The 24,179-nt window shown below is 42.7% G+C and overlaps 1 protein-coding gene and 1 long non-coding RNA gene across 3 annotated transcripts; one reads left to right on the plus strand and one right to left on the minus strand.

Annotated features, from left to right (window-relative positions):
• Window positions 1-1,788: 1,788 nt before the first annotated feature.
• STRIP1 (striatin interacting protein 1) lies at window positions 1,789-21,682 on the plus strand. Of its 2 annotated transcripts, none has more exons than XM_081010613.1 (21): window positions 1,789-1,962; window positions 2,780-2,849; window positions 3,964-4,038; window positions 5,841-5,975; window positions 7,622-7,742; window positions 8,591-8,653; window positions 10,029-10,135; window positions 10,520-10,647; window positions 12,788-12,970; window positions 13,082-13,299; window positions 13,651-13,716; window positions 14,947-15,010; window positions 15,179-15,250; window positions 15,672-15,746; window positions 16,051-16,148; window positions 17,019-17,145; window positions 17,251-17,351; window positions 17,948-18,014; window positions 18,140-18,244; window positions 18,385-18,589; window positions 19,444-21,682. In XM_081010613.1, the coding sequence occupies exons 1-21, from the start codon at window positions 1,822-1,824 to the stop codon at window positions 19,689-19,691; spliced, it is 2,469 nt and encodes an 822-aa protein (XP_080866739.1). In that variant the 5' UTR covers window positions 1,789-1,821; the 3' UTR covers window positions 19,692-21,682. The 2 variants fall into 2 exon arrangements, with proteins under 2 accessions (XP_080866739.1, XP_080866738.1); XM_081010612.1 differs by having other exon boundaries at window positions 1,790-1,962; window positions 8,585-8,653.
• On the minus strand, window positions 13,679-17,940 carry LOC308479766. The gene is made up of 2 exons (XR_013987815.1): window positions 17,568-17,940; window positions 13,679-13,820 (listed from the first exon to the last, which is right to left on the minus strand). It is a non-coding gene; the product is annotated as an uncharacterized lncRNA (long non-coding RNA).
• Window positions 21,683-24,179: the final 2,497 nt, after the last annotated feature.

Raw genomic sequence — 24,179 nt, forward strand, 5'->3', positions numbered from 1 at the left:
GTCCGTAAAAGAGTGTATGGATATACCAGACATCTTGAACTTGCTTGCTGTAGTCCAAGAAACTCTTCTCATTGTGGTGGGCAGAGGCAGTTCATATTGTTCTCTCATTTACTTCTTTCTTGTGAACACATTTCACACCTTAAATGCTTTCTATTTGTTAAATTGTTGTGACTGAATATGGCCGAAAACATTCTGCAATTATCTACAATCCTTTTCCCTGATTCCATTGGACCCCCTCAATCTCAGATGTTCCTATTGCTACCACACCTTTCTGTTCTGTTCTGCTACTAATACTTTAGTAGCCTGGTCATGTGCATACTGGTTGGTGGTCCCCAGTATTCTCAAGTAGCAGGCAAGTGAAAGGCCATCCCACCAGCATTTCAGTGCTACATCACAGATATGCCAGTGATGCTATCACAAGTGTATATTTCAAGCATTTGTGGCTTTTGCCAATGTTTTTGATAAGGTAAGATTGTACAGTGCTTTTATGAATGTCCTCCTTACAACAACTACCCTACTGCAGGTTTTTTTTTTTTTTTTGTTAAAAATCAGCTCATTAAAAGATTAAACAAGCTGTAGGTAAAAGTGATAGGATCCACATAGTGTTCAAGAAGGTTTTTTTCTGCACATGAATAAATACTAGCATGAGCTGGTACGTAGGGCTCAGCTTGCAGAGTGTTAATAATGAATGTCCATGGTGCCTCCCTCTTTCCAAGTTCAAGATGCTGTTAAAGATACATAGTAAGCAGGCAGATGTCAAAAACATGCAGCAAACTGTTAACACTGAATAGTGGCTTGCTATGGAAACTATTTAAATACAGTGCTGCATTTCAGTATTAAAGGCACCGATGACTATGTGTTTGGATTCATAGAAATTTTGTAAGGCACTGTAAGACTCCACTAAGAAACATTAGGCCTTTTAAGCCCTATCTATTTAAATAGAATGCATGAATAATCGTAAAATCCTTATTCAGCTGCTTCACAAGTGCAGCCCTAGTTGCTGTAATAGATTTTTCCAACACGTGCATGTAGGAGTGAGCGATCCAGAAAGTGTGTCGCAGATGTGCGTCTGGGACCCTTTTTGAAATGTCCAGTTTCTCTTTCTTGCCCTTTATTTAGATGCGTAATTTTCAGAACGCTAGCCAAGTTCCAACGAGAGTCTTGTGGCACATAACGAATTTATTGTGCCTTAAGCATTTCTATTTGAGTCTCCTCTGTCAGATGCACGACGTGTCCTCAGTTGGCAGGAATATATGCGTAAGTGGGGGAAATGTGAACAGTGGAATCGAATGACAGTGAAATGCAGGAAGTGCCTTCTGTATTGCACTGCCGTTTGATTCCGGCGTTCACAATTTTTTCTCTCCGCCCCTGCGTACAGCCTGTGTTTCTTGCACCCTTGTGCACTTGTCCATCATGAAGCTGCTGCTTTTGAGACGACGATTTGAGAGCTAAACCCTTCTGCATAAGCGCGCTTCACTTGCACCGTCTGCGGGACTTTACGTGACAGCTCCCGGCTATAGCCAAACGAGCCTCCGTCGCCTTGGGAACCATTTCACAGGCTTTACAAAAACCGGAGAAATGCCAGCTTTGAGGCAGCGCCGCCTTTAAGAGGATAACGCGACGCAACCAAGATGGCTGCCGCGCCAGGTCACAAGAGTCCTTTGATCCGCTGGCCATTCTCAATCTGTTCCTGTCGTTTCCATGAAACAACAGCTTCTCATTTTAGCCAAGCCCATCCGCCACGCTCAAGATGGCGTCGCTTCCTGCGAGAACCTAGCGCTGCCTCGGCCCAGTTCGCGCGAGAGCTGCCGGCGCGTCGAGATGGAGCCAGGCGGCGGCGGAGGTCCGGGCTTGCTGATTGTCAACAACAAGCAACGGGGCGCGGGGCTCGGGCTGGCGGCGCCGGCGACGCCGGGGGTGAAGGGCCGAGAGCCCAACCGCAACCAGCGCAAGGACTCGGAGGTCAGGCGGGGCGGCGAGGGGCTCCGGGTGGGGGGAAGGACGTGTCCTCGCCCACTCGCCGCTTCCTACCGAAGTCTCAAGGAGCCGGGAGGAGGGAGGGAGGGAGCGGCTCCCTCTGGGTGACTCCGGCTTCCCTCACCTGTCGGGCCTTGCATGTCACCAGCGGTTTAAAAATAGAGATGAAATAGACGGGGGAGGGGGGTCGGGATGTCCCTGCGCTGACAGTGGACGTGCAATGTTTAGTCTCCACCCAAGCCTTGGCTTCCCTCCCCTCCTTTACTCACGCGAAGCCATTTCCCAAATAAAGGCTCTTTCCCATCCCCATCACGAAGAGGAGCCCGCCATGGTCACAAGGCAGCTGCTTCCTCCTCCTGCAAAAAGTGCAACTTTTGGGAAAACCCTCCCCATCCTTTTGCCTTTTTCAAAGGTGTTTGCAGCGCAGAAGCTTGCTCACAAGTAAGCTGCCCTGTGCCCAGGGGCTCTTACGCTCGAGTAAGGGTTGCCTGTAGGGTGACAACCCGGAAGATTATAAATCGGCAGTCCTATCTGTACACATTTACTTGGGAGTTAAGTTCCGTGGGTTTTGTAACTCTGAACAGATCTTGTCCAGGTTGCACGGCAGTCTGCGAAACTTGAGTTCCAGGCAAGCCTTAAAAGTGCGAAGTTGCCGAGCAATGTGGCAAAGCAGGTTTCAGGGAGAGGAGCATTGCCGTAGTCATCTGCAAGTTACCATAGTAACAGTGAAGCTGCGTGGGGAAAGTCGAGAGCCCTTTCATGCTGAGCCTAAGTTTTATTTTAAACTGTCCTCTTCACCCAGGGTTATTCGGAATCTCCAGATTTTGAGTTTGAATATGCAGACACAGACAAGTGGGCTGCTGAGCTGTCAGGTAAACTGTGAACTGCTTTACTCTAATATTGTGCTTTGTTTTGAAACAGTTTCATTTTATTATAATGGATGTTGCTACAAAGTAAAAATCAAGCCTATGTGAAAATTCAACGGATTTGTTTGAGTTGCTGCTTCCTATATTCATTGTTAGTTGCTTTCAGGTTTTATCTTGTGATTACCGCTGTGTGAGGAAAGTTGTTTCGAGTGGAAGTGATATCCACATAAAAGCTCTCAGTTTATATTTTCTGACCCACCCTGGATAATTTTGTAATGAAGAGCAAGTTAGAGGTGTTCTAAATAAAAAAATAATTCTGCTATAAATAAATAGTGTGTCTTAGATTTTGCTTTAAGTATACATATGTACTTTTGAATATTCAGTCAATATTATGTGTTCCTATTTTACTTCAGTAGGAGAGATGTGCAGACATTGCCCAGATTCATCTATCATGTTCCGCTTGTAAAACCCAGTGCAAGGACAACTGCTAGAGCAGTGGGGCTTTTCCACCTCCACTGTGAGCCCCCTGCACCTTCCCAAATTCACTCAGAAAGGTATCCAGTAATAGGAGATATCCAGTAACAGTGCAGGGAGGGAGGAGAGGAAAGATGGTTCCATCAGGCAAGCAGAAATCCTTTCACTGATGGAACAATTTCCTTAGCGCTATGCAGAATCCTACCCATTAGGCTTAACCATTGCTTGTTTCTGTAACTACAGTTAAGTGTTGCTTACACCTGAATACCTACATCATGGTTAAGGGTTGTCTGCAAACTATGTTAAGTCCTGAGTCTGAAGTAGGTTTGTAAACCATGTTTTGTATTAACCATGGTACATCTACATCAATCAGTTTAGTTCTCCCTGCATCTCCAGGATCTTCCCTTGCAAAGTTATGAGCAGGCCTCATTGGTGTGGTTCCCACCCTACAGGGGCAGGGCTTAGCTTGAGAAAGCTCACCCATGGTAGCAATTTTCAAATAATGCCATCTTCTCTAACACTCTGTGTTATGAACATTCTTCCACTTGTCATGACAAATAGCTGTCTCCAGTTATGTTGCTTTAAACCGTGCTCAGGTATGGTATAACATATAACTTGGTTTTGTGTATTTATTATCTCATGGCAGAACTGTACAGTTACACTGAAGGTCCGGAATTCCAGCTCAACAGAAAATGCTTTGAGGAAGATTTTAGACTGCATGGTAAGAGTGATGTATTGTCTTTTTGCTGTGAAAATGTCTTGTAGAGTTGCTTTGTGTGTGCTCTAGAAGTTGATCTTTGTGTGCTCAAAATGTAAGATCTTTCTCTTTGTGATAGAAATAAAATACCAAAGGATTGATTGCTAAATCAAGTATGTTCTTACATCTTTCCATGAAACTTTGCTTTTATTTTAATCTATTATTATTATTATTATTATTATTATTAATTTGTATACCTCCCTTCATCCAAAGATGGTTCACAACATAAAAATACAAAATACAAAACGTACATACCGTATTTTTTGCACCATAACACTCACTTTTTTCCTTCTAGAAAGTAAGGGGAAATGTCTGTGCGTGTTATGGAGGGAATGCCTACGGGTGGCGGGGGGGATCTGCTGCAGTCGTGAGCAGAGGATCCATGGTTCCCCTTCCTTCCCTCCTCTGTGGCTCGCTTTGAAACAGCAAAGCGGGAGAAGAGCCGCTGAGTGGGGAGGAGAGAGGGACAGAGAGCCTGCTTCTTTAAAGGAGCAGTTCCGGTTGGTTCCTTTAAAGCAAGCAGGCTCTCTGTCCCTCTCTCCTCCCCACTCAGCTCGCTAAATAGCAGCAAAGTTTTTCAGCTCGCTAAGCCGGGGATGAGCTGGGAGGAGGGAGAAAAGCAGAGCCTGCTTGCTTTAAAGGAGCAACGCGGGAGAGGAGAGGAGCCTTCTCCCCTTATACCCCTCTTCTTCATTATTAGCAGCATCCTTCTCCACCCACCCCACACATGCTTCTTGTCCCTTGAGTGCTTTTCCTTCCCTCCCCACTTAAAACGTGGTTACAAAGCACGGATCCACATGGATCCTCAGGATTTTTGCACTGGGTCACCCCAAATTCACCATCAGATCACATAGCATGTCCATGGCTACATCTTGCACCAAAAAAATCACACACCCACTGTTGCCTGGGGCTGCAGTGGTACAAAAACGTGGTTACAAAGCATGGATCCACATGGATCCTCGGGATTTTTGCATTGGGCTACTCCAGACTCACTGTCAGATCACATGTCTGTGGCCACAGCATGAACCACAAAAATCATACATCCACTGTTTCGTTTAGAATATTTTTTTTCTTGTTTTCCTCCTCTAAAAACTACGTGCGTGTTATGGTCGGGTGCGTGTTATAGAGCGAAAAATACGGTAATAAAGAACCCCCAAACAAACCAATAGCACCCCTCCAAACCAATGACACATTTAAAAAGGTATAGAATGTTTCAACAGCCATAGCCCTGGTTATAGAGAAACCTTTTCATCTGGTGCCTAAAGGTATGTAATGAAGGCTTCAGGCAAACCTCTCCATGGAGAGCATTCCACAAATGGAGAGCCACTGCAGAAAAGGTTCATTCTCATGTGTCCACCCTGGACCTCTCATAGAGGAGGCAAACAAAGAAGGGCCTCGGGTGATGATTGCAGGGTCTGGTATTGTGGTCCTGAGCCATTTAATAGTTTGCATTTTAAGCAAATCTTGAGTTTTTGGAAGCGATGGAAGGTATTTAAGGTAAATGAGAGGGCCTGATATCATAGCATAGGATCCTTATTTATGATTTTTCTGAATGTTCTAGTGTGCCAGTCTGAAGGGTGCTTACCACAGCTTTTAACTCATAAGAATTGTAAGGGTTTTTGGGTTCTTATGAATTCAGCCTGACCTCCCAGACTCTTCTAAAGCAAAGTTGCCCTGTGACTTGTGAGGCTAAAGCTCCCTGATCTTTGAGGGTCTGTTTTGTAGTTTCAGAAAGCAGCCTTATATCAAACTGTTTGACTTTACAGTGCTGGATAAAAAATGGACAGAGTTGGACACCGATCAACATCGTACCCATGCCATGAGGCTTCTTGATGGCCTTGAAGTCACTGCTCGGGAGAAAAGACTGAGGGTAGCCCGAGCCATCCTCTATGTTGCACAAGGTATACCTTTATTACTGCCAGAGGAAATTCTTAGTTATGAAATGTTTGCTAGTTGCTGTGTAATGTCTTAATGGAATATTTATTAACATGGTACTTGAGTGAAACCAAGCCTGTTTTTTGAAAAAGAAAGAAAGAACAGAGATGAAGGAAATTTGTTTGTTACTACCTTTATTGCATAAATGACTGAGAGCAGTATCCTATTAAATAGATCCACTAGTGCAGAGATTTCCACTTGTACAATGAAACCTCCTCCCTCTCTGCCAAATATGTGTGCCAAATCTGTTCCAAATCTGTTCCACGCAAGCCCCGGGAACAGAGGGAAAGCGCTGCGCGCCTTCCCCTCTGTTCCCGTACCTGTCCTGAAGGCTTGCGGTGGGGAGAAAAGCCCTTCTCCGCACCGCCAGCCTGGCAAGCGGTTTCCCTAGGAACGCATTAATTGATTTTCAATGCATTCCTATGGGAAACCGTGCTTCGCAAGACGAAAAACTCGCAAGAAGAAAAAACTTGCGGAACCAATTAATTTCGTCTTGCGAGGCACCACTGTAATATTTAATGGGAGGGAATTCCAAAGAGTGGGTGCCACATCACAAAAGATCTGATTCCTATATTTTGCAGAATGGACTGACCCCCATGCTCAGTTAGTTATCTGCATGAGGCCCTCACCTACAGAGCAGTTATTTGTTGGGTAAATAAGGGGCAAGACGATCTTTCAGGTATCCTGGCCCCAAGCTGTATAGGACTTTATGCACCAAAACCAACACCCTGAACTTAGCCCAGTAACTAATTGGCAGCCACTGCAGTTCTTTTAGCAGCTATGTAACATGGTGGCAGTAGCCTGCCACAGTGAGCAGTCGAGCCATCTCATTTTGCACTACCTGCAACTTCAGGACTAACTTCAAGGGTTGCCCTGCATAGAAAACATTGCATTAATTCAGCCTGCAGATTACCAGCACATGGGTGACAGTGGCCCAGTCCCGAAATGGCCATAGCTGTCGTATTGGCCAAAACCGGTAGAAGGCACTCCTGGCCACTAAGAGCACTTGGGCCTCTACTGACAACTATGGATCTGGGAGCACTCCTAGATGAGCCTGCTCTTTAAGTGGGAGTACAACCCTATCCAAAGTAGGGAGTTGGCCAATTATTAAGAACCTGCCACCCAAAACACTTCCATCTTGCCGGGATTAAAAGTCAGTTTGTTGGCCCTCATCCAGCCCACCACCAAGTCCAGACAGTGGTCCAGAGCTTGCATGGTCTCCATATTAGTACAGATGCATGATATTGCATTAGTGACATATTTCCATTGCACCAAATATTCAGGCAACAGAGGTTGTTCGGTGGGATTATCCATTGAGATGTTGGTGTGATCAAGTGCCATCAAGTCCCACTGGAAGCCATGTTTCATTTTATAATTGTGTAACACTCTTGTTCTCTGTCCTGCAGCAGGTTCCAGATGCTGCAGGAAGCTGACATTCTAGCCGGTTGTTTTCATAGTACTGTATTATAATTTTTGTGTTATTTTAATTTTGTGAATTCTCTGCCCTTAGGCATAAGAATCAGGAAAAACATATCAGTTATGAAGAACAACAACATGCTTTATCTGTAAAATGGAGAGCAAATTGGTATGATTTTTGTTTTTGTGGCTGCAGGCACATTTGATGAGTGCAGCTCTGAAGCTGAAGTTCAGTCCTGGATGCGATACAACATTTTCCTTCTGCTTGAAGTTGGCACATTCAATGCTTTGGTGGAACTTTTGAACATGGAAATTGAGTGAGTTCCATGTTGCTGCAGAGTTGGGCCTCTGAGAGGAATGTAGGCTGTTTAGATAGCCTGGTTATGATCTGCCCCACCAGGGTATATATTTTTACAGCTTGTGAATGATCAGATGCCAGATTCATTCTGGTATTCATCCAATTTTTATCTGATTCCATAGAAAGCCCTAGAGTTTAGGACTGGAGTATTAAGGCAGTAGGGTAACACTGCAAGTTCTTTTCACCTACGTTTCCAGTTTCTGATTAAGAAAAGCTATCTTTCTGGTAATGGAAATAAAACAAGTAATCTAGAATAATTTGATTTTTAATTATTCATTTATAATAATTGTATTAATATTATTAATGATACTATATTATAATACTTTGTAATACCAAACAAGAATCACTTACTTTTGAGGATGGCGTTGTTGTTCTTGCAGCTAAAAACTAAACACGGATCGATAGAAAGATTAGTATATACTGGATTCAGATGAATGCCTCTCTAGCCCACTCCTTTGATCTCGGTAGGATCAAAAATGTTCCTACTCAGTTATCTAAAAAAAAGGAACACAAAGTTGTTATAGAATGTCTAGTAATTTGGTTCTATGGAGCAGATGCTTCTCTCATAGTTGAATTCAGTCCAGTTTGTAAGATCTCATAGCAACTGTTTTGGGCAGCTGCTGTTGGATATGTAAAGGAATTAGAGCATGTGCAGAGTGGTGCCTAGCTGCAGAGAAAGACCACAGGATATGCAAACTGTACACTGCTGTTTTCATGTTATAATCTTAATGTGTAAAAAAAGCCTTTGATCCCAGATTGTAGGCAGCAAGAGCTAAGTTGATGTTGCTTCTTTTCTCTCAGCAACAGTGCTGCCTGCAGCAGTGCTGTGAGGAAGCCTGCCATCTCCCTGGCTGACAGCACCGATCTGAGGTGAGGAATATTGGCATATAGGCCACAGGTGTGATGAGATTTCCCTGTGAAGGACTCATGAGTTTAAAAGAATGCTTTGCTTTCCTTTCCTCCGCAGCCTTTCCTCTATTTGCATATTCTCTTGTGTGTTTTTTTAATCATGGCATTTAGAGGTGGAAAGGACCTTTTACACCATATAGTGCAACTACAGCATAGCCTTCCAGCAGGGGTGGTAATATTTTTTCAGCCTGAGGGTCACATGCCAATAGTGGACAGGACAGAGGAAAAAGTGGGCAGAGCAACTAATGTGAATTTGTATACCTTTGTATACCAGGCAGTTTCTTCACACACATCCCTCTGTCTTCCATCCAGGCAAGCAAGAAGCATGATCAGAGTTCAAGGGACATATTCCAGCTAGGCAAAACACTTAAGGAGAGGCCAGATGAGGGGTATGGCTAAGGAAGAGACTTGAGTACCTGACAGAGAGGCCTGAGAAACTGCATGTGGCCTCAGGTCTGAGGTTGCCCACCCTGGCTTTCAGTATCTACTTGAATACTTCTCCGACATTTGTGCAAGAATGAGATTTATAGATTTGATGCAGCATAGTGTTGTGCCTTAAGTTGTCTGCATTGATCTAATGGACTTGGGTGTGTGTATGAAAAGATAGGTAACCAAACCCAACGCAGCTTTGAATAGAGTATGTTAGGAAGAAACACTGTGTACAGTGGTACCTCGGGTTACATATGCTTCAGGTTACATACGCTTCAGGTTACAGACTCCGCTAACCCAGAAATAGTGCTTCAGGTTAAGAACTTTGCTTCAGGATGACAACAGAAATCGTGCTCTGGTGGCGCGGCGGCAGCAGGAGGCCCCATTAGCTAAAGTGGTGCTTCAGGTTAAGAACAGTTTCAGGTTAAGTACGGACCTCCAGAATGAATTAAGTACTTAACCTGAGGTACCACTGTACTAGCTAACACTGTGTGCTAGTGGCGGTGCACAGTATAATCACCTCATTTGCAGTGAAACCTCTATAGCTGGAAAATGGCGAGTTCTTCCAGGAGATGCTTGTGGTTTATGTAAAGATACACCCACTAGAATGAGTACATTTTTTTTTTTAGAAATACAGGTTGCTAAGCAACAGTCACCTTGGCAATATAGACTGGGAGCAGGAGGAAAATGCTGGCTTCTTTCAGTAAAACTTGTCATCTTCTCGTTGTGCCAAGCATATAATGTTGCTACTTCTGATGAAGCCGGGGGGGGGGGGGACGGACATCATTTGTGCACACTTTGCTAGTCTAGCCCCCTCTCTCCTACCCCTGCAGTTTTGAATAAGCTGAGCCATATTGTCAGAGTTTGCCTTTCTAACCTGCTTGGTCTTTGCAATCCATTTTTGCAGGGTGCTGCTGAATATTATGTACCTTATCGTAGAGACTGTCCGTCAGGAATGTGAAGGAGACAAGCCTGAGTGGAAGACCATGAGACAGACCTTTAGAGCAGAACTAGGTAAGGATTCTGTTGCTGCCCATTTTGTGTTTGTTAAGGCTGTTTTATAAGTCTCTTGATTTGAAGTAGGTATCAGTAAGCCAGTAAGGTGCAATTACTTTGTTGCAAGAAAAACTGCCTAGCCAGGTGTGGAAAGGTATCTTTTTTCATTTGAGCTAAATGGGCAGGATGTTTAGAACTAAACTGAAGCAGGGACAGTGTATACATAGACCAGAAGAAATACAGTCGTTATGGACAATATAACGGCTGTTATGTTGGACCTACTAGTGAATTGACAGCAGAGGATGGGGTTGGAATATATACAGCTGATGGGGTTGGAATATATACAGCTAGAACTGAGGCATCTGCATGTAACAAGGCCATCGCCAATGTATTGCCTTTCAGGGGCACCTCTGTATAACAATGAGCCGTTTTCCGTGATGCTCTTTGGAATGGTGACCAAATTCTGCAGTGGCCATGCCCCACACTTCCCTATGAAGAAGGTGTTGCTGTTGCTCTGGAAGACTGTCCTGGTAAGAGGTTGTTGCCTATGAATAATTGGTCTTTTAACAGATTGCTTCTTTTGCTGTAACTAAAAACTCTGTCCCCTTGGGATATAACCAGGATTATACAAAGTGATGTGGTGCTGCTGTTTTAATTTCTTGACTGAGATCAGTTCAGAGACAAGCATGCTTAGCGTTTAAGCTGTAGGATGTGCATAGGTCCGGAGTCCTTTTTATTATTAAAAGCTCTGTTGTAGCTAACCAATAAATGTAAACCACTACAAGGACGTCTGTGTGTTGTATGATAATATCCTAGGTTGAGTTTGTCACCACCATTGAAAAATCTCGTGGAAACTTTGCAATACACAGCAGTGGAGTTTTGGGGGTGGGGATATTATACCCACAGGCACAGGACCAGTCCCTTTTCATGCACTGTGCAGTGCACCTACAAGCTATGAACAGTGCTGGGTTGAAGCAGGATCTTAGATAGTGACTTGGGGAAAAAATCCCTTGCTGATCTTTTCCATCACTGTTGACAAAACAGACACACAGGAGAGCTGCTCTGTAATTTGTTGGGCTTATTCAACTCCTTTCATATATGTCCTGATAATGCCATTTGGCACATCCCTGTAGCAGTGCTGCTGGTTTCTTATGCTGGCTGCTAGCTGAGTCTGGGTATCCTCAGGGCTTTTCGATTGCTTGAAAATAGCAGATGGCATCATGGATCCAAGCCTGAGCAAATCAAGCTGCCATTGACACATTGGAAAAAAAATCATTATTAATGTGAAATGAGGCTTCTGGGTTGTTTTGTTTAAATTAACAAATTTATAGATATTTTGAAACTCGGAAGAAAGAGATGAATATTTTCTTGCTAACTAAAGTATCTTAGGAAGAGGTTCAGTTTACATGGGAATCCTAGGACTGACAAAGAAGCACACTTACTGGCCTAAATTTGAAAAACAGGCAGTCCATAATTTTATTTAATTATGAAATGTTTATCCCACCACACCAAATTGTTTTAATTTTTCATATTTAAAGAAACGATTTCTGGATATTGATTAGAAAAGTATCTCAGGTTAGTTAATAAATGGACTTGCAGTGCACTAATGCATAATCTTTTTAAAAAGAGCACAGGAATAAAAGAAGTTATTCCAGTTGGTGCCATAATGAAACTCGTAATGCATACATTTGGCTTGCTTTTTCTTTTTCTTTTTGAACTGCTGAAATGTATAGTTTAAAGACGGTGGTGCTACAACTAGGATGCTATAATATAATCCATTTGTGGATGATAAGGACATATTTTTCAGCTGTTTGAGACTAAATGATCATGAAATCAATAAAGTGCAATGTTGTTGCTAGTTTTCAAAGGACCTACTTCTCTGATCAGTACAATGTGGTCCAGCTGCCACTCAGCTAAACACACCTATTTCAGATAAGCCTACCTGGCGTTTCCAGAGTTCTTGGTGTTCCTCTGGCTGTTTGGTATCTGCCGAGTAAAGAGCATAATAGTACAGATACCACAGACAGGTATCATATGCTACTGTTTAACCTAAGGTGGTCTTTCCCTGTCAGTGAGTGGATGAGAATTGCCCGAAAGTCTCATGTAAGCCCCTCTGAACTTCTTGAAGAAAGAGAAGGATATGCTAAATACAGTGGTACCTTGGTTTTCGAATGTAATCCATTCCAGAAGACCGTTTGAGTTCTGAAACGTTCAAAAACCGAAAATTCAATAGCCACCAGCTAGGTCTCAGGATCTTGCACTCAGCAGAAGCCGCATGGCATGTTCGACTTCCAAGGCGTGTTGGAAAACCGAAATGTTCATCAACGGAGATGTTCAAAAGCCGAGGTACCACTGTATGTGTGTCTGCTAGGAATGTGGAGCTCTTAGCTTCATGAGCGAATGTCTTTAACTTCATTTGTTTGAAAGTTAGCTGTGAAAATGTTTCATATGAGCACAAAGACAGGTTTAAAATGCTATGTTCTTTGGTCTCTGCTATGCCTTCCCATATACACAAATGGTTTTTTGAAGAATGATGGACATTCCTATAACTGCAGCAAATCCTCCATTCCTCCGTCTTGGTTTGCCTTTAACAAACTGGTTTTTGAAGGGTTTATGAGTGACCAAAGAGATAATGGAAGTGAATTACCTGCAATTATCCTCTTGCCGTAGTGCACCCTTGGAGGATTTGAGGAACTCCAGGATATGAAAGCAGAGAAAAGGGAGATGTTGGGGCTCCCCCCACTTCCTGAGGATAGCATAAAAGTGATTCGCAACATGAGGGCTGCCTCCCCTCCAGCATCTGCTTCTGATTTGATTGAGCAGCAGCAAAAACGGGGTCGTCGAGAGCACAAGGTAAGTCAGGGTACAATCTGGGAGGGATGTAATCGTCCTTTGTTTAGGAAGACACTGAACTTAAGGAGAAGGCAGACTATAACATCATTTGCTGTGTGTGTATTCTTCCAGGCTCTTATTAAACAGGATAACTTAGATGCCTTCAATGAGCGAGATCCCTACAAAGCTGATGACTCCCGGGAAGAAGAGGAGGAGAATGATGATGACAATAGTCTTGAGGGAGAGACATTCCCTCTTGAAAGAGATGAAGTGATGCCCCCTCCTATCCAGCACCCACCGACTGACCGACTGACTTGCCCAAAAGGTTTGCCTTGGGCACCCAAGGTCAGGTGAGCACCTATACAGGATTGTTGTATCTAAAGAAAATCCCAGAACTGGAAGGCTCTCATCTTCAGCCTCAAACCAGTGCTCAGCTACTTGGTTAGTGCACCTAATAGATTTCTGAATGTTATAACTATAATGAAATATGTGCTCTGGCTTCTCTCATTGACGTTGTGATGATGTTTGGGAGCCTTGATGTCTTTGAGGATGCTTGAGATCAGAAGAGCGATTCTCATTTTTGTGTGTCTAGCATATAAAGGAACTTCATCTCTCCAGGGCTTTGTGGTGAATGAAATATGCAGTAATCTTGAGGAGCCCTAAAGTTCTGTCTGAATATGATTCTCTTCTCTTCTCTTCAGAGAAAAAGACATTGAGATGTTTCTGGAATCAAGTCGGAGCAAATTCATTGGCTACACCTTGGGAAGGTGAGTTAATGGAGCCCGAAATTTGTTGCCTCTTGTGCTTAGCTTGTTTGTAGGGGATCTCTTCTTACTATGCAGTTAATGTGTTGGGTAACTGGCAGCATAGACTTTTTCCTGAAAAAAAGTAAAGACAGCAAGCTGTTCAGGCTTCGTTATTTTTTTAAGCATTCACATAATCGTTTCTCATTCTGTGTTAAGCCACTACTGTAATACTGTTCGGACACTGAGTTTCTGCTGCCCATCTTGTCAGTTCCTGAAATCTCAGGAGGTCTGTGCATGCATCTCAAAACTATAAATGCAGCTATAATGTTTTATGGTATTGTGTTGTAATTTGAGTAACCAAAAGGACTAAAATTCTTAAACAACTAAAATAAGGTGTGCCTGTATACGCAAACACACACGCAATATTGCTATGGACAGATGAAGAATAGGACCAGGAAAAGACTTAGGACACCCACCATGTCACACACCATGTGTAGAGTTGCTAAATAAATTAGCATATCAAGTGGTAACAGACATTTTCCAGGCTTTTGGCTGGTACAACTAAAAGCTTAATAGGAGTGGTGAAAACCTGCTACACTAAGTCACAAAACCATATTGCAGAGGGTACATATGAACTACAGATTGAATCCAGATAACCAAACTTTTTCCAAGTCTAAGAAATAATAATTATTTCTTTATTATGTATTAGTGTTGCATTTTAATAGGAAAAAAATCCTACATTTTAGATGCATCCAATTAGATCCTCCTGTTTATTTCAGGTTCTGTTCCTGATGCATAACTAATTACACAAACTGAACATTCTTAAAAATCTAGCATGCTTTTATATTTTAAAGTTGAGAGGAAGGTTCCTATAATTTCCAAGCATTCCTGTTTTTCAGGTTGCTAGTAGCCTGAGAGAATCATATCTGAACTTACTAATGAACAATTTTTATTGGCTCAATAGGAGCAGGAAGCTCTTGCACAAATGAAAGAAAAAAAATTTTCTTAGACAATTTATCAGGACATGCCTAGCAGGTATTGTAAGCTGCCCTGTGATCCTCAGATGAAGGGTGGTATAGAAATTTAATAAATAAATAAAAATAAAATGTGCTGTTTGAAAGCATTACAGAGAGAAGAGTGAAATCTCTTAATCAGATTGACTAGCTTTCTCTTCACAATTTTACCAAAATGGCTCATTTGTATCACTCATGATGTTTACTGGCTGACTGGTTTTGCTTTCACCCCCTCTAGTGACACTAACACAGTCGTGGGGTTGCCTAGACCCATTCATGAGAGCATCAAAACTCTTAAGCTGGTGAGTACTCACTGTGTGGACTTCTTAATTTGCATGTGTAGAAGACATCTCATCTAATTACTTACTGTTTGTCCAGGCTAAGAAATATATCCTAAGCAGGAAAAGTGCTTGAATTTATGGTGCTGCCAAGATGATGAGGTTAACTTTCTTTGCCCGCTCTCTTTATAGCACAAATATACATCTATTGCTGAGATTCAAGTACAAATGGAAGAAGAGTATCTGCGTTCTCCCTTGTCAGGGGTAAGTATCATAGGGCAAATGTTCAAAAGGGGGAAGACTTGTGGTTTAAAAAGCATCTGCATGAAAAAGTGGAAGGGGAAAAGTGTGAATCTCTAATTTGGAACTGGACATTTGGCTGATCTTTGCTATCTGCATATGCTGTGAGTTGGTCAAAGAGATGATCCCTCCTGATTCCTAACCTGCAAATCAGATCATTGGCTTTGGATCATGAGAACTCTGCCCATGAGACACTCTTATTGGAAAGAGAGACTTAGGATCCAACCCTTATGTGGTATGATGCTGTGCAGCTGCCTCTGGAAGGAGTTCTTTATTAAGGAAATTTTTGCTGAGTTTCTGGATGAATGCTCTTAATATTCAGACTAACTTAGCATGCACTTGAGGTAGGAATGAATGATGCTATTATCTCTTTGTGTTAATAAAGGGGGAAGAGGAGGTTGAACAAGTTCCTGCAGAAATCTTGTACCAGGGTCTACTTCCTAGCCTGCCACAGTACATGGTGAGTTATAGTTTCCTCCCAATGTTCATTCCCAAGGCTTCAGCACACCCTTTTCCCATTTCATAAACTCTAGCCTCTCTACCATTTTCAAGATGGGAGAAATAGCTAGACTCAGTTTGCATTTCACTGCTGGCTTATGCAAACTCCCATTCTGATATATCTCTTCTTTGCTTGCCAGTATGTGACAAGCTATTTCCTTTGATGTTTCATGTTCATCTCTTCCCGTTATGAGTTTCCTTCTCCTCTTTCCTGTTCTTTGGCACTTCTGAAAGCCTTCTTTGCTTCACTCAACTTTCACCCACAGATTGCCTTGCTGAAGATCCTTCTGGCTGCAGCACCCACCTCCAAGGCCAAGACTGATTCCATTAATATCCTAGCAGATGTTTTGCCAGAGGAGATGCCGTGAGTCTCATTCTTAGGGGGAAAGCATATGGTGAATGAAGGGCAAAGGCAATGAATGGATGTTTACTTGACATTCAGTGGTTGGGCGTTGGGTGGGCAGGCTGACATTTATTTGTATATTTAGACATTCCTTTCCTGCTGTTCAAATGCTTTTCATGTGATGGAACATTTGATTGTCTTGAACCTTGCAAAATTAGAATTAAGAGATCTGGTAGCAGAGAAAAGAAGTGTTTGGACTGGACCTGGAAAGCTGTTTTAAAATGGGTCTCCTTAGAAATAGCAGGCCTCTTAAGTATGGAGGGGGATGTTAAATCAACAATCTCTTGAGAAGCTTCAAGGCAGCTTAAGTGGTGATGCTTGTGCTTCAACAGAAGACCTTTTTTTCCTGAATTTGAATGTGTCATTAATACATGCACAGTACTTCTCCATGTCTGGAGCAACAAAGATTTCATAAGACTGGTAAATAGGTTCTGCCACATAGCATACATGGGTTCAAGGCAGTACTTTTTAAAAAAAAACTTTTGTTCAGCACAGTACACCCCGAAGTGCTTATGTTGGCAAATGGAGCCACACACAGCTTGTTGAATTCTTCATTTTATTGACATATTAAACAGAGTCAGGAAGGGCTTGGAGAAAAGTATTGAGGAGTTGCCATCTCTTCCTTGATCACCCATATATTAACTAAAATTAAAGCAACCTTCTTCACTGGCCTGTAGAAAAGAGAGACCATAAAGTGCTACTTAAAGGAGAATTGCCCTTTAATATAAATTGCCCTAAAATATAAATAATAGCATTAAGCACAGACAGATCTGCCCTACCACAGTCACCATCACAGGCCGTCAAAGCTAATACTGCTGCTTTGCCTTCCAGAACTACTGTGTTGCAGAGTATGAAACTAGGCGTTGATGTGAATAGGCACAAAGAAATAATTGTAAAGGCCATTTCTGCTGTTCTGCTTCTACTGCTTAAGCATTTTAAGCTAAACCATGTTTATCAGGTAAGCATGAAATGGCATGAGCAATCAGCATTGGAATTGAGAGACGGAAGTGAATCTGGAATTTGCTTGGCTAACCATTCTTACCACATCTGTTTCCTGCTCCAGTTCGAATACATGGCCCAGCACCTAGTGTTTGCCAACTGCATCCCCCTTATACTGAAATTCTTCAATCAAAACATCATGTCATATATCACTGCCAAGAACAGGTAGGTGGGAATATCTCTAGCACACCTGTATCCCAAAACGCTGTGACAGGAAATGTGACACACTATTTTTGCAGTGGGACACCTGGATGGTATCCGGATGGGATATCTAAGAATAACTAGTTATCCTCCACAATTTTAACTTGCAGAAATGAATATGTTTCATCCCGCTGATAAAAAAAAACCTGCTGAGAAATTATTCATCTCCACCAACACTACTACTTGTCTGTTAAATGGATAGCTTTAAAATGTGCTTGTTTGAAAAGACATTGAGTGACGTTCATGTAGATCCCATGGCCATGAGTGTCACTGGACTCAACAGACACCATTGCCCTTGTGGGCTAAAACATTACTAAGCAGTTGGTTGATCTGCTTATTTTTCTTGGCAGTAGGTAAGTATCTGGGATAGGCAGATATGGAAAGATGTGCATGCATGAAGCCTCTTGGTTGTTGCCAACTGAATAGCAGCAGGTGGAGATGATGTCACAATCATTTTTCTCATATGTTTGAACCTGGCAGGGGCAACCATTTTGGACATGGTATATTTGACTAGATAGGTCATCCATTCTGATCCGTTTGGGGTGTTTTGTGTTTTTTAGCATCTCTGTTTTGGATTACCCATACTGTGTGGTGCATGAGCTGCCTGAGCTGACTGCAGAGAGTCTGGTGAGCTAAACTACCTGGACAGAAACATATATAGCAGAGGGATGGAGATGGCATTGTCAATAAGGGGCAATTTCTCACTTTCCTTACTTGGTAATATTTCCTTTGTTTTGCTTTTTTTCCTATAGGAAGCTGGAGACAACAATCAGTTTTGCTGGCGAAACCTGTTTTCCTGCATTAATCTACTTAGGATACTGAACAAATTAACAAAGTGGAAGCACTCAAGGACTATGGTGAGTAGAAGGGCCTCCTCTTCATAGTGCTGTTAAGGCTTTATTGATCATGTACCATCATTTTGGCCTTCAGCAAATGAATGGTGACCAAGGCACAGATGAAGTCTTGGAAAACTGAGAGTGTTCCTTTGCTTTCTCAGATGTTGGTGGTATTCAAGTCTGCACCCATTCTGAAACGAGCCCTCAAAGTGAAGCAAGCCATGATGCAGCTTTACGTTTTGAAGCTTCTCAAAGTGCAGACCAAGTATTTGGGGCGACAGTGGAGGAAGAGCAACATGAAGACCATGTCAGCAATCTACCAAAAAGTGCGGCACCGGCTCAATGATGATTGGGCTTATGGCAATGGTATGTCCTGGATCTGTCTCTCCTCTTTCCACCCACTCCAAGTCTTTCATAAGCCTTTAACTGCTATGCCAAGCCAGTTCCCTTAAATCACCCATCTGCCTTCCTGTTAACAGATCCCATCAGTAATTGCTAGGAGCGTATGGTGATGGCTCCACTTATCCTAAACAGAGCAAGCTGAGGAATGTGCTTCCCCACTTCTAAATTGATGTTGCTTGATAGACAGTGTGGTATAGTAACTATAGTGTTGAACTTGGACCTCATAAATACATGTTCAGATCCTTGCTATGAACCATATAGTGTAGTATTGGACAAGTCACTGGGTCTCAGCCTTAAACCTATTTTCTACAGTGGAACCTCAGTTTTTGAGCATCTTGGAAGCTGAATGATTCGGAACACAAACACAGAAAACCTGGAAGTGATTGATTCTGTTTTCAAATGCGCCTTGGAAGTTGAACTGCTTCTGCTGCATGTTTTTCCATTTTTTCAATGGATTTTGCTGACCGCCCATTGATATTCAGTTTTTGAATGTTTTGGAAGTCAAACAGTCTTCTTAACGGATTACATTCGAAAACCGAGGTTCCATTGTACTAGAGTGACCATAAAGGACAAGATGGAGTCACTCCATACTTCTTCATAGAAGGTTGGAATAGAAATGTGAGATATTATTGATGTCTGTGTCTGCTGGGAAGCCCCTTTGCATCTCATCCCTAGAAGTTGTATTTCTTAAAGATCTGCCAAATGGGATGACATAATGCTGGACTGCCTGTATGACATTGTATGGCATTTTCATTGTGGGGGTATGACTGGAGCTCTTCTGCTCCTTTAGCTGATTGTTTGCTTCATGACTTTTGCAGATCTGGATGCACGTCCTTGGGACTTCCAGGCTGAGGAGTGTGCTCTGCGTGCCAGCATAGAGCGTTTCAACTCTCGCCGTTACGACCGGGCACATAACAATCCTGATTTTCTACCTGTGGATAACTGTTTGCAGAGTGTTCTGGGCCAGCGCGTAGAACTGCCTGAAGATTTCCAAATGAATTATGACTTGTGGCTGGAAAGGGAAGTTTTTTCTAGACCCATCTGTTGGGAAGAATTGCTCCAATGACATTTGAGAAGAGGGAATTGGAGCTAGTACGTGTGCCCAAGGACAAGTCAGCTTCTCTTTAGTCAACCGGGCATAGAGAGAAGAGATAAAACTGGTTTTTCATATGGCTTGTAATCTGCCGTTCTTTCCTTCTCCTCCAGGTGGCGGCATGGATTTATACTGCTCTCAAGGTCCTAGCAAATATGGCTTTCCTACATCTTTTGGGCTGCTTCAATTACTGATTGGTTTAGAAGGTGCTAAATGGATTCAGAGTAGTTCACTTTGAGACTCGGATCAATTGAAAAACGCTGAGCAAAATACCACTGTCAGCTTTGATTGCTATTCACGTGATCCTTGTTGGGCTTCTGTCCTTTGACATTGGCCAGCTGTTCTGTTCCAAAAGTAGTATGGCAGCTTTTTTCTGCTATGCCCCCACTCTTATCCCAAAAGGACAGAACCCTTTCTCTGTTAGCTGCTAGGATGGAAAACAGTATCATGGTGGTGTGAATGAAAGGAGAAAAGATAGGTGGTGCATACAGTTGTTCATACTAATAGGAAAAGGAGCTATCTGGAGTCCCATCTAGTGCATGTAGGGACCTTGTATAATTGAGAGGATCGGGAGCAGGGAATAGGATGTGTTCATAGCAGCTGCTTCCACTCTCATCTGGTGGCCCTTCACAGGGAAGGCAATTTAACTGGATCAGGGATGTTACCTTTTTTTGTTCCTGTAGTGGCACCAAACATCTAAACAACTGCTGATCATGTCCCAGTATAATTGAATATTAATATCTATTTCTTTCCATTGAGCAATCTTTTGTTTTGAAGGCTTCACCAGGGAAAGAGAAACTCTTGACATTTTCCCATTTCCATCAATGTGCCATTCTTTCTTCCTTCGTTTGCTTGAAAGCCTCAATTTTTGAATAGCTTTGCTGCACAGATGTGCATGCCAATGTAGTTTGCTTAATTTGACCCCTTGCCAGGGCACCTTGTTTGTGCCTGTGCTTCTTGGTTAAATGTCGCATAATCCTAGTCTCCTCAGTCTGGATGTTGGTGACCCAGGCAAGTAACTCATCCTACCTTGATGCTCCATCCCAGTCTAGTTCACATAAACAGAAGATGAAGTGGCAAGCCTGTGTCTGGACTTTCCCACTGCAAGTCACACCCACAGCCATCTAGAATAGTACTGTCAGTCCAGACAAAGGTTTTCCACTTCCAATGATGTTTTGTAAGAACCTAGTCTCTGGGTTCCTGCAAACCAGGACTGTGAATGTGGTAGAAGTAAAGGCATTTACTTTAAGTACATAAGTGGACCTGACAATAAAGTAGATGCTTTCACTTCCCTAGGAGATGGTATCTGCTCTGAGAAGACTCACAACCAAATCTAAGTGTAGCCTGTTGTATTTATAAACATTCAGGAACAGGCAAGTACAGTAGGTCATCACCAGGTGCAATACAGTAGAATGCATTTTCCTATTTGTTTGTTTGTGCTTTGTAGTCTGATTACATGCTCAGGCTACAATTCTAACATATTTGGAAGAGAGCCCCATTGAACAGACCGCCTGAGTAAATATGTTTAGGTCTGGGGTGCCATTAAAATGCTACTGTGGGAGTGGGTGGGACTGCTCCAGCACTCCACATTGAGCCTCGATTACTTGTCCCCAAACACTCCCAGCTGTTTAACTTTCATCACTGAGGTTACAGAGTGTTTCTCAGGCAGACAGCAGCAGGGACCAAGACACAGTGTCAGCGTAGAATAAGAATCAAGTTTTAGCAAAGCCAATTCATTTGTTTTGAGCAAATGTCACCAGGCAGACATTTGCTCACAAATTGTAACGTAGCTACAGATGGGGCTCCAAGCTTCTTCAAGGTGTAACATACTGAGACCGTAGGACTCCCCCCTCCCCATCTCTGCATTGTTAACAGTGTGATGGTGACATGATCATGCAACAGAAGCACATGGTCGCATAAAAGAATGAACAAGCATTAAAAACAACAAAACGCCTGTCAACTTACAGTGGCTACTTTTGTGTATGAATCCTGAGATCTGTACGTATCTCCTGGAAAGAAATCCAGACAATTTCTGCTCACTGGAAATTAGGGACTTCAGTGGGTGAGTACAGCATCTTTCTGGCTTTGCCCTCCTACTCACAGACTTCATAGAGCCTGGTGGCAAAATTAGCACCTGGGTGGATGTTGCCTCTTGACAGATAAATAACTCTTCTTCCCTGGGTTCAGTCAACCTGTCTCTTGGCTTACACCTCAGCTATCTCAATTCCTCTATACCATAATGGGAGATAGAACTGGAGACATGGGGGGCGAAGACCTGATTAGCCTTCCTAGGTTGAATTGGGAGTATTTGGGGGAGGCCTGGTTGCATGGTGGTTCCTTCATATGTACTTGCTCAGCTTATCTGTAAAATTTCTAATACCGGCAAACATCTGGCCATTTTTACCTTCTGGAGCACTACACTATTGGATTTTGTGTTTAAATTACAGTGAAAATGAAATCCAGCTATTATGGATAAATTATTCTGTGAGCACTTGCTGGTCTGTGACACCGCTGATGGGCACAGCTGCATGATGGGGACAGACTGCAAACTTGAAAGCTGCCTTCCTCTCCCCCACAAGTGCATTGATGTCTGTGGATGGAGAGGAAGGATACTTGCATTTTCCTTGGTCATTTCAAGCAATCTGGGTTATGTACTACAGAAATGAACCAGGAATGTAGACAGTTAAGATCCCTTCCAGCACGGTCCCCTTGCAGTAGTAGATTTGTTCACTACTTAAAGTTTTAATAGAAGACTCTAACCAGGTAGAAGAGAGCTTTCCAAACTTTTTATATTGGTGACACCCTTTTTAGACAGGTATCACTTTGCGATGTAGTAAATTCATTTTGCATCATTTCACAACACAGTAATTGTTCCACTAGCAAACCAGAGGTTAAACTTAACCTCTTTTTAGCCTCGGGAACAGCGTGGGGAGCATTCATGTGACACGCCAACACACTGCAGCCGACACACTGATGTGTCGCAAGACACAGTTTGGAAAGCTCTGTGGTAAAGTAAGGAATTGCAAACTGTGGACAGTATCCAGCTAACATGTCCCATCATCACAAGGATTTATACTTACCCCCTGCACATGCCCTGAAGGGGTTGCAGGAACCCCTAGAAAAGGCTTCCTCAACCTCGGCCCTCCAGATGTTTTGAGACTACAATTCCCACCATCCCTGACCACTGGTCCTGCTAGCTAGGGATCATGGGAGTTGTAGGCCAAAAACATCTGGGCGGCCGAGGCTGAGGAAGCCTGGCCTAGAACATATTTAAGGGGCACACAAGGGGAGGAGAGGGGAGATCCGATTGTGCCAAGTGGAAATCCTTGTGCTGGAGGGTTATGTTACTCAGGGTTACTTTAGATAACCCAGTTTTTTATTATTTACTCCTACTTACTCCTCAAAAAAAAACCACCAACAACACCTCAGGGCATCTCAACAGAAATAATTTTAAATGGCAATGAACAGTTTTATGCCTTTTCTGTGTGATCTCTAATCTTTCTGAAATGTGTCTAGCAGAATTGGTCTAATAGTGTACAAAGTTAAATTCTTGCTAAGCTGCTCAGACTATGGTTTTCCTTGTTGAAAAACGAGAAGAGTCTCATAGCAGTGTAATTAGATAAGAAGAAACAGTTCCCCTTTCTGGAAATGAGACAGCGAGTTTATTCTATTTATTATGAAGATTTATGTTCTACCTTTTTACAAAATACCTAAGTTAACGTACTATCAAGATAAAAATGCACCATAATACAAGAGAATGGGCAATCACAAGTGGGGAGAGTGCTCTTTGACTCATGTCCTGCTTGTGGGCTTCCCATAGGTATTTAGTTGGTCACTATGAGAACAAGACGATGGAATGAAGAGCTTTTGGCCTGATTGAACAGGGCTCTCCTTACGTTCTTAATATCATATGGATCCTGCCCCTCAGTTGCTTTGTTTTCTACAAAGGCAAAGGCCCAGAGATTATGTATTGATGACTGGAATTTATAAGCAGTTTTTGAGAGATGAATTGATTCATCTAATAATACTTGGAGTGCAGACAAGGCACACTCAGGCTGCTCCTTTGGCCCAGAGGCAACTCATCAGCATTTTAGTGCACATTTCTCCAGATGTAGTGTTTTGTGTGCAACATTCCCCAGTATACACATTTTTGTATGCTCACTTCACTAACATAGTGCGTTTCTATGCACACTTTCTCCTAATGTTTATATATTTTGGCACACATCATTTCACTGCATTGCAAAATGCAGAGAAGTGTGAATTTCAAAGAATATCGATTTCAGTTTGTGCTGTATCAGGAAGTGCAAATTAGGGAGTAATCATATCAAAGTGCAATCTGAATTGAAATTATCCCCCATCCAAACTTCCCCCCTTTGTTCAACTGCTAAAGTTCACAGTGACCGGCCATGGTAGAATTGTGACATCAGAGGAAAATCAGCCAATCGCTGCCTTCCTTTTTTG

The sequence above is a fragment of the Podarcis pityusensis genome, assembly GCF_964106645.2.
Source record: "Podarcis pityusensis genome assembly, chromosome: 6".
Taxonomy (NCBI): domain Eukaryota; kingdom Metazoa; phylum Chordata; class Lepidosauria; order Squamata; family Lacertidae; genus Podarcis; species Podarcis pityusensis.

What these genes read in the sequence shown, in the direction of transcription:
- STRIP1 (XM_081010612.1), top strand. Translation starts at nt 1,822, where the DNA reads ATGGAGCCAGGCGGCGGCGGAGGTCCGGGCTTGCTGATTGTCAACAAC. An exon ending in ACCAGCGCAAGGACTCGGAG is followed by an intron (nt 1,963 to 2,779) that starts GTCAGGCGGGGC and finishes CTCTTCACCCAG; the next exon opens with GGTTATTCGGAATCTCCAGA. An exon ending in CTTTTGAACATGGAAATTGA is followed by an intron (nt 7,743 to 8,584) that starts GTGAGTTCCATG and finishes CTTTTCTCTCAG; the next exon opens with CAACAGTGCTGCCTGCAGCA.